This window comes from Akebia trifoliata, chromosome 6 (assembly GCF_017979445.1).
Source record: "Akebia trifoliata isolate Shusen 1 chromosome 6, ASM1797944v1, whole genome shotgun sequence".
Classification (NCBI taxonomy): Eukaryota; Viridiplantae; Streptophyta; class Magnoliopsida; order Ranunculales; family Lardizabalaceae; genus Akebia; species Akebia trifoliata.
Window position 1 is genome coordinate 17,939,542 of NC_141380.1, and position 13,622 is coordinate 17,953,163.

Consider the following 13,622-nt stretch of genomic DNA (forward strand, 5'->3'; position numbering starts at 1 on the left):
CGAAATTTCGATAGAATTAGTTTGTTGTGAAATATTTTTTTAAGGTTATTATTATAAAAAAATGTTTTTTATTGATTTATTTATGTTTTTTGCTAACACCTAATTGTTTTTTCATATATTTGTTTGTTTTCATTTTAAGATGTCTTCTGAAACAACAAATATAAAATGACGCGAACGTGTTCTTAAAAACTATAAATAATCCTAATTCAGGATTTCCTCACCCTCCATCAGGTTGGTATTCAAACTTTTACTTAGAAGTACATTCAATTATACTTTATATATATATAATAATAATGAAATTATTATTTTTTTTTATCGATAATAATGAAATTATTATTCATTTGTAAGCAAATATTACTTGGTTGACTCTGGCTATCCATTGATGGATGGGTACATGACACCATATAGGGGTGTCTGTTACCATTTACAAGACTTTCGACGGGGTGCATGGCAGAAGGAAAAGAAGGAGTTATTTAACCATCTTCATTCTTCATTGCGTAATGTTATAGAGAGGTGTTTCGAGGTATTAAAGGCAAGATGGGCAATTCTTATGGACATGCACACATACTCCATTGATACTCAAAGGGACATCGTCATTGCTTTCATGGGACTACACAATTTCATTCGAAATGAAGCTTTTGGCAGATATTGAGTTTGCTATATACGAAGAATTAGATTATATAGATGAAACCGTCCCTAGGAGTGCAGATGAGCCTGGACCCTCGAGACGTTCACAACGGGAAAGACATAGAGAAATGGAACGTAGGAGAGAAGTCATAGCTGAAGCTATAAAAGAAGCTTATGATCGACGTGATATAATTATATAATTTTATGATTTAGATGTTACTATTAACTGAATAAATTATATTTTTTGATAAATTTAGTATGTTTCTACTATATGAACATCTTTATTTATTGGTTTGATGTCACATATTTGAATTTTGTTTATGAATGTTTTCTTTTCATTTTACATATGTTGGTGTGATTATTACATATTGTTTTATGTAGATGATACAGGTTTTATTATATGATGGTAGTCATGTTTTTATACAGGTTTTATTTTTCATATGTCCAATATTTAGGGTAGGTTCTATCGAATTTTAAAAAGAAAAAAAGAATTAAGTATATTTTGAGTATAAAATGATGTTATAATGTTTTTATTTAATAATAACATTAAATGTTACTTTTTTTGAGCATATGTTGTTGAGTTATAATATTAAAAACAGTAATTATTACATATAAGGGTATTCTGGTCATTTTAACATAATACAGAATAGTTCCCTAACACAAAACTCTGTAAGAAGTACTTCTGGCAGTACTTCTCAGATCCTGCTTCCAAACGTACAATACGTATTCAGCTACTTCAGACAGTACTTCAGAAAATACTTCTGGAAGTACTTATGTTTTAAGTACTTCTGGCTCCTGTATCCACACGGGCCCTAAATGTCTTGGAGAAGCAAAAAAGCAAATTGTTTGTGCTCAATCTAGTGTTGAGGCCGAATATCAAGCTATGGCTCAAGGTGTTGTTGAACTATTATGGATTCGAATCCTCTTTCAGGATCTCGGCATCAATGTTCCTAGTTCTATGAAGATGTATTGTGATAACAAAGTTACTATTGATATTGCTAATAACCCGGTTGAGTATGACAGGACTAAACACATTGAGATTGATCGACATTTTATTCAAGAAAAGTTGGTTTCTGGAGAAATTTGTTTACCTTTTGTTCCTTCTTCTAGTCAATTTGCCGATGTTTTCACTAAAGGACTCTTTAAAACTCACTTTCGGTCTATATTGTGGAAGTTGGGCATGACCAATGTCTATGCTCAGCTTGAGAGGGAGTGTAGGAAATTAAAACATATATGGATTATTTATATGTAGGGGTACTTATGTAATTTCAATTTTTATATTATAAAAGTTAAAGAAAGGGTCAGCCGGCCCTAATTTCTTTGAGCCCCAAATCCTTTCTTCTCCCATCTCCTTCTCTTACATCTAAAATCTGGAAAAGTCCAATATCCAACCACAAATTCTTTGTATGTCATATGCAGTGAATTGTGAAGACTATAGAAGAAATAACTTCGATTGATTTTAGATGATAATTAATACATGAGCCCTAATAGGGTTTTTATATATAGAAGCAAACCCAATTAAAAAGATCCCAGTTAACCTACTCAATCGATATTTCCTAAGCAGAAAATTATAATTGAATATAATACAAAATAAAATATTCTCATAGATCATCCAATGCAACTTGCCTATTTTAATGAGAAACACCAATGGTGAATTTTGTATCTCACACACCTTCAAAGTTTCATATTTGAGTGGCATCGAAAACAAAAGATAAAGAACAAATGCCTTAAAATGTTTATTGTTGCATGCATAGGATAAGTTATGAGTCAGGATCCAGAACGGTGTTTTGTTACTATAGCATAGGAACGAAGTCTATGTGATGTGCTTTGGTATGAGTTTTAAGACATTAGGCCTCTAACCAAGCCGTTTTGTCTATATGACACGCAGCCCAATATGTTTGTTTTCTAATAAACATGTGTCTACCATGTTTACCTATAGGAACGGGACACCGATCTGGAACGCGATTCATAAATTATATGTTATTCTAGAATAACTTGACTAGTATTTCACATTTTCTTATCCTTGATGTCAGAAAATCGTATTCATGTTGATGTTTCATGGGTCAAAGGTGCATACAGACATGTCAAGAGAGCTGAGATTCTAATCACCACCAAGTTTGACCACCATAGTCGCTTTGAATGAAAGGGGTAGAACACTTTACTTCATTTGAATATTTTTAGTTTTTTTTTTTTTCACATGACTTAAAGCCATATCTCATTCTTCCCATTCCAATATGATCAGTTCAGGTAAACACTTACGGTAAATCCTCTACACATTCAGAAAAAGTCTATCAAAGCTACTATTAGATGTACATAAGGACTTACCTTTCGGATGCTCATGGCTGTTTCCCCCATGTAATATGAACAGCTAAGTGTTAAGTTGCACTCTGGGCTTGCATTATCTATGAGAGAAAGTCCCAGCAAATTACAAAAGAAGATGAAACAAAGATGTGAAAAAAAAAAAAAAAAAAAAAAGCTCTGTATCTGTTTGGAACTTAGAAGCATGGTCCTAAGAAGGTATGTAACTGGATACCTAAAAAACAGGTTGTACTCATTTTGGATACCTCAATTTTACATGTAGATGTTGACAGATATGCTATCTAACTAATTGTCCATGGAGATGATGCCAGTTTGTAAAAACGTTTTCAGGTTTGCAAATAATAAATATAGCAGACCAGACACAAAATTTATTTGATCAATATAAACAAGGACCAATTTACCTTCTAAGTGATCTGTACGTGACAGGACAGCGATGTTCCCTCTACGATCCGAGGCAACAACAGTGTCCCTGTCGATGAGAGCACAGTCAGCAACTAACCTCTGTACCGGATCACAGTAAAGCTGTTCCAGTTTCCTACGATCCTGGAACTAAAAAAACCCAATTGGAAAGTCAAGAATAGGACCTGAGTCAAATATTATATTTCTTTGCATACTAGCACATTGAAATATTTTGAATGTGAAAATACGTTATTCCCGGGCACATTTGACCTATATACCTCTTGATAGGAATACAAAAGGACGCCATCACGACAATCACCAACAGCAATTCTATTAAATTGTGCAGTCAAACATGTTATTGTAAAGCGTGTCCTTGTTGAAGCCAACTTTTTAACCCGTTGAGGATTCTCATTCATAAAACCGTACACATATAACTGAGAAAAGAATGACATAAAGATCAGCTATGACCATACAAACAAATAGAGCATAAAATGGGTCAGATCTTCTCCGAATTCCAAGTGATCCAACTCTGAATTTAGTGGGTTTGCATCCTGGGAGCATATCCGAATAAAAATGTGGGTCGAATATGGGTTGATGTCCCTTCACCCGAATCCAAACCGGGTCGGATACGGATGCGTCCCTATATTTGCCTAGATCCGAACAATATCTTGCTTTGAAAATTATATTTTTATGTTTTTCAAAATATATATTTTTACTACTTTAATATAACATAAATTCTTATAAAATAAAAGAATTATAATGGTAAAATTGAATAATATAGCAATTAGAAAAGAAATATAACACAAAAAAAATGTTGATGGTCCAGAATTATCCGACCCAACCAATCCGAATCAAGTAAGTCGGTCAGGTTGGATCCGGATATAAAATTCGGATCTGGATATGGATATACTCAGATCCAGCCCGAACCCGACCTATTTTAAGCCCACAAACAAATTTAATAGAGTCCATATTCACATTGGCATCTCAAGAACACATAGAGTTAACCAAAACTTACAATACATCCAGCAGATACCAAGAAGTGGTAATCAAAATAGCTGGAGACAGAAAGTACTGCTCCAGGTAACGTGGCTTCATAAGCTAACTGAAACTGCCATGCTTCGGTTTCTTCAAGTTTGACTCCATCACAGCTAGCATCATCTGGGCTGCTGCAAAGACTACTACTTGATAACTGCTCAGTGGCGTACCCAACAATTTCACGAAATGGTGAAGTATGTTGAGAAGATGAACCAGGCTTGGAAGAAAATATTAATGAAGTGTCTGAATTCTGCATATGCTCAAGGCAGAGGACAAGCAAGCGCCCTTTGGTATTGCTGTAGAAATACATTTAATAAGGATTTAAATGCAAAATTAGTTCATTTACACAAATAAACGTTATTTAGTACAGCATCCTGGCAAGGAAACAATCTATATCATGGCAGAGATGGTCAACATATTCTACTAAGAATGTAACTTAGTCTAACTCAGTAAGGGTCACTTTCCAGCTGTATGATATCATGGAGACACATGGAAGGCATCCCTAAGGGTGTGTTTGGATACGACTCCTTGAGTACTTCTAGCTCCTACGGAAAGCTAGAAGTAACTTTCGCGTGCTTGGACGAGAAGTTGAGCTCCAAGATCTGTTCTTGCAGGGAGGAAAAATGCATTTTTTTCCAGGGCTTAAAATGGGTCGGATTTTATCCGAAATCCGAGTGATCCGAATCTGATTTTTAGCGGATTTGGTTTCTTCAAGTATATCTGAATTAAAATATGGGTTGATCTCCCCTTGATCCGAGTTGGATACAGGTCGGATACGAACCCATCCCTATATCCGAATGATATATTATTTTGTATGTTGTATGTTGAATGTTATATTTTTATATTTTTTAGTCTATCATTCATCAACAAATGAGTATTAGGTGTAGTGGTCAAAACTTCTTTTCAAAAGGAGAGGTCTTGAGTTCAAATCACATTTACGCCACATTTTTTAATAAATTACTTTGTAATGATTTGAAATTATCCGACCCAGCCGACCCGAATCAATTACTTCAGTCAGATCGGATCCGGATATGGGTTTAATGAAAGTAAAAAAAAAAAAAAAATCGGATATGGTTTCAGCTAGTGGGATCCGAGTCGGATCCGGATTTGGACTCGAATTAAAAATCCGGATATGGATATGGGTAGACACATCCGACACGAACCCAACCCGTTTAAACCCTAGTTTTTTCAGGAGCAACAAAAACAAGCTTTTGAGATTACTCTTGTGGGGAGCAAAATTACCGTCAAAATAACGGTACCCAATTACAAAATTGCCCCTATTCAAATATCGTTACACCTGAATGTCCCTAACCTTATTTCAATGTACTCAATCATCTTCTTCCCTTATTTCATCGTGACCTTGGTTCCTCTGACATCCATCAATCTTTGCTGCCATCTCCATCATTGTCGGTGATGGATTCGCAATCAGAGCTAGCGTCGCAATCACCTTCACTAGTAAGCTTTGGGTGATTCTACCCTTTACATTTAGGTATTTACCCCGTGTTTGGGAAACGAAGAAACCCTCGACATTTATGCCCTCATCTCTCTTACTCTCTAAGACTTTCAGTTCTTGAACATTTATGGTGAAAACAAAGGTGAGGGCATATAGGTCATTTTCTATTGGTGGAAAATAAAGTTCATATCCCCACTTTTATTTCTTATAGCACATTATTCCCTTTGACTTATCCTAAAAAATCGGCAACAAAAGCAAATAAAAAAAATTTGTTGTATTGGAGAAATGGGGGTGTTGGGGTTTAGCTCATGCATGATGCAATAGTGTTGTGATTGGTGCTGAAAAGATGTGGATGTTGGAGAAATCAGATCTTGTTTTCTGTCGAGGGCTTGGTTAGTTGGTTGGAAGTTGACAATTATGAAGCATGAAAACCTTGTGCAGGGGCTTCATGCTCCTGTTTTTAAGAGAGAGATTAAAAAAAAACGATGGACTAAATATTGTAATAAAGATTTTAGAAAGAAAAAGTAGAGGTTTTAATTTGCCAAGAGATTGAATGTGAGGTTCAATGGTTTAAACACATTCTTAGGGGTTGAAGACAAAGAATACAAACTATAATCAACATAAAAGGGCATTCTAGTCTTTTCTTCAGAAGTTAGGATGACTCCCAAACATTAATCTAGCCCAAGAGCACTTCTCAAAGTACTTATCAAATTTAGTTCCCAAACAAATATCCTACGATTGAGTACTTTTCCAACTTCTTCAAAAAGTACTTCAACTACAGCTCTTTCTTGAAGTACTTCTAGCTCCGCTATCCACACTAAGCCTCTACATTATGACCTTTCTTCAATTCACTCAAGTTCAACGTCAAAAACAGCCTTTCACTGGAAAAGTGAAGAAATCTACAGGATCCCAAATGATGAATGGTTCTTCTTATGGTAGCTTTCTCCTTTGCCTCATTAACTTTTGTAAGGATTCTGCATGATCTTACTCTCTCGGCCTCTTTTCATTCTATTTTCATTTTATTTTTTTTCCTCTTTTTAATAGGTAAAGAGAAGTGTACTAAAGGAGAAAAGGAGGAAGTGTAGAAGACCTACTAATACAAAAGCACTAGAAAATAAAAGAATATTATAAAGACAAAAAGGGGAGCTATTACATTTAAACAAAGTTAAAAAAAAGCCTCAAACTCATGCCATCAAGGAATATCATCTAATTACAAAGTCCTCAAAACATTGTTTCTTTGAGAATTGTTCTTTTAGACTTTTTGGAATAGAGTTAATTTGCCTCTCTACTACTATTATATTATATAATATATATCCATAAAATTAAGGACTAATTATAGGAATATCACTCATACCAAGGATACCCCTACTACATGACGTATTTTACACACCCCTCAAGTTGATGAGTAGATATTACACACACCTAGCTTGTTGAAAATGCTAAAAAACATGGACTACCAAGCCCTTTGGTTAAATATCAATTATAAATAGTCTCCAGTCTTCACAAATGGAATACAAATATCATCGGACTTCAACTTCTATTTGATAAAATGGTGATGCACCCCAATGTAATAGGTTCTATCATGTTGTATAGGATTACAGACAATATTAATCATTACCTTATTGTCAGCATAAAATCTCATATGTCTACGGATAGGAAACCCATCTCAACATTCGAATCCAAAGGAGTTCACATACCCAATGTGTCATGACTCAAACTTTGCTTCTACACTGGACTTTGCAACTACTGATCGTTTCTTACTTCTGTAAGTCATCAAATTACCTCCACAAAGGTGTAACACTCTAAAAAAATGGCCAATTTGAAACTGGTCTTGCTCAATTCACAATAATATAGGCCTTAACTCTAGTGTCACCACGACTAACATACAATAAACCCTTGCTGGAAGAGGATTTCAAATACTTAATTATTATGTATACAGCATTCACGTGTCCTATAAACTGGACTTGAATAAACCGATTCAATACACTAACTGCATATGCATTATCAAATCGTGTGAAAGACAACTAGATATGATGACCCACAAGTTTCTGATAACGTCCTACATAAATAAGACAGTCACCACTAATTTCACCAAGTTTGTGACTCAACTCCATCGAGTATCACAAGGTTTGCACCCCATTATGTTGTTTTCTATAGAAGATAAACTACATACTTCGGGTACTAGACAACTTCAATAACAAGAAAGTACCTCAATTGATCAAAGTCATTGATCTCAAATTCCTTCGTTAACTAACCATTCAACTTTTCAATCTTTATGATCGTTTCTAATTATTACTATGTCATGAACATAGATTATATGATGCAAGACTATGAAATTAACTAAAAAGATGGTTGAAATCAAGATAAGATTACCAAGAATAATAAACATGATAAAATATGAAATTTTTTCACATAGCAATTATTGGAAATAGTAGTAGTTTTTTTCTTATTTTTATTCTATGTAAGGGCATTTATGTCCATTTACACTTTAGATAATATATATATATATATATATATATATATATATCTGCCAAGTTCTCATTATGAAGTTTGCAAATTACATTTCTAAATTCTTCTTGGTATCAAAGCCACTCAAGAGGACATCCCACTCTCTCTTTAGGTTCTCCTCTTCAATTTCCTTTGGGACCTTAAAGTTTCTTCTCATCTTCTCTCCTCTCTTCTTTTTTCCTCCCTTCTCAAAATCCCTGGATCTTGAGACCTACTAACCAAGCCTCAGCTTCATTAGAAAGTCTCCTCTTCGGGGGTTTTTTCTTATTGTTAATTCATACCCTCTTTATCGCATGTTGCGATAAACTTTTTCTAGGGTTCTTTCACATGCTGCGATTCATGCTGTGATTTTTTGTGCCCTCCAATAGGGTTCTCTTTTAATCATGATACTATACTACTGTATCTTTGAACCCACGATAGCAGAAACTTGTTGTATTAGCTTCCACGAGAGTAATCAACCTTTGTTTGGAGTCATACGACAGCAGTCTGCTGTATTTTTGGACCCACAATAGCAGCAACTTGCTGTATTAGTATCCACGACAGCAGTCAACCTTTGTTTTGGAGCATACAACAGCAGTCTGCTGCATTTTTGGACCTACGATAGCAGCAGTTCGCTGTATTAACGTCATACAACAGCAGACAGCCTTATCTAGGGGCTACGTGAAGTCCCACGACAGCAGCAATCAACAACAATCAGATTTGGGGACTTCCAACAGTAGCAGATTGATACAGGGTTCTCTGAAGCCCCACGACAGTAATTTGGTCTGTTTTGAGGACTTACAACAGCAGCAGATTGTTGTGTTGGTGTTTGTGACAATAATACAGGGTTCCCTGAAGCCCCACACAGTAGTTCAATCTGATTTGAGGGCTTATAACAGCAGCAGAACTATTTGTAGTGATTTCTACTTGGCCCCTTGGTTATCTTTCGACTGCAATGATCGCCCCTCAAACTAAAGTTTCTACCTTTTTGCTCACAAGAAGCAATGACATCGCATCAAGAGATCAAGGACTCCAATTCAAACCTTGGAGCACACCTCTCTGCACAATGCATTACTAATGTCCTTTTAGATGGTCGGAATTTTCAGTCCTGGTCTCGATCAGTTAGACTTTATTTGGAGAATAGAGGAAAATCTGGATGCTTGTTGGGCCCCATTAATAAACCACTCCTCACTGATGCCAAAATTGAACAATGGAAGATTGACAGCTGCACTATCCTTGGATGGCTCTTTAACACATGGAACAACGCATCTATATCATCTTCATGTATCATGAGAATGTTTCTTCGTTGTAGTCAACCCTCAATCAAACATATGCACATACTCAGAATGACTTGAAGATCTACAAGCTTTATTGAGACATCGCTCAAGCTACGCAAGGGACTCAGAGTGTAGCTGACTACTTTGGGTTCCTCCAATCTCGTCGGGAGGAGCTCTCTCATTATGAGTCTATGGCAGAGCTGTATGCAGAGGCTGCTAAATATGTGGTTACGTGAATTGCTAGACACCAAACATACCAATTTCTTATGGGTTTACGTCCTGAGTTCGAGGCACTTTGAACCCAGATCCTTAACTCCACATCGTTCCCCTTTTTATTTGAGACATTTGCAACCATTGATAGTGATGAGCGTCGTCGTCGTGTAGTTTTCTCTCAGCCTCGGGCCCCTGGCATTATCTCTGCTCCAACTACAGATCAAATGGCTGAAATAACCAATTCGGATTTTTTTGACTCTCGTACTCAACGATCTGGGAATCGAGGTCGTGAAGGTCATAGCCGTGACAAAGGCAGTGGTCTTACTTGCAACCATTGTGGGAAGATTGGTCATGAGAAAGCCTGTTGCTTTCAGATCTATCCACATCTAATGCGATCTTCTACTACCCCCCTCTTTGGGACAATCTGCTCCCCTTGTTGCTACTGTGGAGTCATCATCAATCCCTCCTTCTAATACTTTTGCTTCCCATGGCACTATTGATTTACAATAACTCCAGACTCAGATTGCTGCTATTATACAAGATCAAATCCATGCTCATACTCACTTATCTTCGATTGTGACCCCAGTTACTACACCTCAAGGTACATCTTCTACATTTCATGCTACTCAGTCTAACTCTGCTCCTCTGACTTAGGTAATTGATTTTAGTGCCTCTGATCACATGACCAATGAGTCTAGCCATTTTACATCTATTATTCCTACTACTCATAAGGAGGTACGTCTTGCTGATAGGCATTTTACTCCTATCCACAGCAAAGGTACCATCCTTTTATCCTCTGATTTTCTCTTGACTTTGCGCTTCATGTCCCTAACCTATCTCTTAACATTTTGTCTATGAGTAATATTACAAAATCTCTAAATTGCTCCATAACTTTTTTTCTTACTCATTGTATTTTCAGGCCCTGACTTCAAGGAAGATTTTTGGCAAGAAATATGAAAGAGATGGGATGCACTTGTTTGGATCTCAACCTACTACGATTCCAACATCCATGCTTCCACTCTCCAGGAGTCATATTTTTTCTTCTCAGACCTTAGATTTATGTCATGATTACTTTATTTCATGCCCTTATGTTCTTTATTTCATGCTTTAAAAACATCTTGTAGTGAACATAAGTTTTAATGCTCTGTGTGTGAGTTTTCTAAACACACACATACTTGTTATATTCCTTGCATGCACCGATTTAATAAAATTGCTTGATTTAGTTCATTCTGACGTGTGGGGACCTTCCCTTATTACTGCTTTTAATAGTCATAAATATTATGTTACATTTATTTATGACTATTCTCGTTGCGTTCTTGTTCTGAGGTGTTCCCTATTTTTGTTAATTTTCTTAAAATGATTCAGACCCAACACAACATCACTGTTAAATCTCTTCGGTCTGATAACGAGAGGAAGTATATTTCTGATGAGATTCGATCCCATCTTCATGAGCATGGTATGTTTCACCAGTTGACTTGTCCCTACACTCTTAAACATAACAGGATTGTCTTCTTCGAGGGATTCATGTTCCCAAGTTATATTAGAATATGGCAATCCTGACTATGGCTTTTCTCCTTAACCGCGTTCCAAGCCGCACCTTAGGAGGACAAGTACCTCTTCATGTTTTTCAACCTGATAGCACTCTCTTCCCCATTACACCTAGAGTCTTCGAATGCACTTGTTTTGTTCAGGACAGGACACCACATCGCACGAAATTAGATGACAAAGTCATTCGCTGTGTCTTCTTGAGCGATGTCTCAATAAAGCTCATAGATCTTTGTTGATGGAGCTAGGTTTTCTGATCTCTTATTCAACTTTGTTTTGTGATAAAAAGTATGCCTTCATGCTTGCTTCTGACTTAGTTCTTCACGAAAGAACCAAGCATATAGAAGTTGATATTCACTTTCTCAGGGAGAAAATTCGATCTGATGCTTTTTAGAAAGTTTTTGTCTCCTCTTTAGAATAACTTGCTGATATGCTTACGAACTATGTTGGTCCTTTTGTTACTAACTTTCATCTTGTCAAGCTGAGCTTAATTGATATATTTTCCCCAGTTAGACGGGGAGTATTGGAAATAATAGTAATTTTTTATTTATTCTATGTAAGAGCATTTATGTCCATTCACACTTTGGATAATATAAATATCTGCCAAGCTCTCATTATGAGGTTTGCAAATTACTCTTTTAAATTATTTTGTAATAAGAGAAATCAAACAACTGGCGAACAGATAATCCAAAGCAGAGTTATTAGCTCAAAAATTTATGCCTAAATAATAAATCAAAGGAACCTAAGAAAGGTAGAACTTCCAACTAGCCTAAAGTATTAAAAGATAATTTAGAGGGTGGTTATCTTAAATATTCAATTAAAATTTAAAATTAATAAACAAATAAGCAGGTAAACAAATTAAAGAGAATAGAATAACCCTTAGGTTAGCACATAATAAATAAAGATATGTAATCTCTTAGATGCATATAATTCTTAACTAGTGGGTTATGGTCCACTTTGCTACCGTTAACTTATTTTTATTATGAATTCTTTTCTTTTTTAGTCAAATGAATGTCTTTATCAGAATAACGGATTTTTCTCAACTTAAGGTTGCTTAATTTTAAGAGAAGAACTCGTTTTTGATTACTTGATTATCCTTCGAACTTAACATGACAGTCTAACGCCTCACGCACCATTACTAATGGCAAAATGGCTTAGTTAATTTTGTTCAAGACAAAATCTTTTCATCTCACTACGGTCTATATGATCCTTAAAATTTTGTCCAAATCTAAGGAATGTCCAATTTTTCCAGATAATACCATCTCAAATGTCTAAATAGAAAGAAGGTAGCTTATGAGTATTGTTAGGTAATTATTTTAAACATCTTTTACTCTCTGGTTAAGATACTATAGATATTTGTGATTTAAGATTTTTGACAAATCAAAACCATGAAACTAAGAGGCTATGACTGACCATCATATAGATGGTCGACAGAAAGCCAACTTAGCGCCACGTGGTATTGGGTGCCTGTGTTCATGTGTTTTGACAAGACAAAGTCTTGGATCATAACATCTAAGCATAAAACAGAGAAAGAAATATTATCTTTTATTCAAATTAGTTAATTAACAGAAACATAGTAGACCAAATAAGAACTAAAGATCATTTATTATGCATCATATATTTACAAAAAGAGATTACATAAGCTTTATTATTACGGCATCACCTCAGAGCTATTCCCAAGATTTAGCCTACCATACCTTGATTAAGCTGATCTCTGAGCTTGGGAGGCTTTGGTCTCCGAAGAAAACTAAAACTTAGAACTTAATTAGAGAGAGAAAGTGAGAATTTAGAGGAGGGAATTTTATGTCTCTACATGATAGATGGAGCTCCCTTATATAGAGTTCGGACTTCAAATATTATGTAAACTGATTTAATTCGGGAGTATTCGAATGTGACAGGTGTCATTCGAAGGTAATATACACTTGGGGCCGCCGGACTGTTCATGAATAGTGTTTTGTCGAATACTGTTCATAGAATAGTAATTTTGACTATTTTGACTAAATAATACTTTGAATAATACTATTTACAAAAATTGTAATTTTTCTCACTAAGATCCAAAAATTTTTTAGGATCCTCCTTAAGGACCAATATCCAATATGGATAAATGCCTTTAACACCATAAGAGAAAAACCCTTTTCCTTGATTCGAGTAATTGAAGACAGAATGCCCAACTACAATGTCGAAATCAATGAAGTCAAAATTGATGAGCACGACTTTCTCGCTCATTATGCTAGACTAATCAGCGATCTTGTAGGATTAATAGTCAA

The 13,622-nt window shown here is 35.5% G+C and overlaps 1 protein-coding gene across 8 annotated transcripts in view; it reads right to left on the minus strand.

Moving 5' to 3' along the window:
• The window catches only part of LOC147400344 (Cleavage and polyadenylation specificity factor (CPSF) A subunit protein), a 73,789-nt gene that overhangs the window by 34,951 nt on the left and 25,216 nt on the right, over positions 1–13,622 (minus strand). For 6 of the 8 annotated variants that reach the window (XR_015179306.1, XR_015179304.1, XR_015179305.1 and 3 more), the window contains exons 9-12: positions 4,361–4,676; positions 3,624–3,779; positions 3,348–3,495; positions 2,953–3,029 (exon numbers count right to left, since the gene is read on the minus strand). Coding sequence is in view for 2 of the 8 variants with exons in the window: in XM_086445991.1 (XP_086302117.1) it covers positions 2,953–3,029; positions 3,348–3,495; positions 3,624–3,779; positions 4,361–4,676 (697 nt within the window). In the remaining 6 variants the exon portion in view is untranslated. The remainder of the gene's footprint in view (positions 1–2,952; positions 3,030–3,347; positions 3,496–3,623; positions 3,780–4,360; positions 4,677–13,622) is intronic. The other 2 variants (XR_015179309.1, XR_015179308.1) reach the window with 1 other exon arrangement.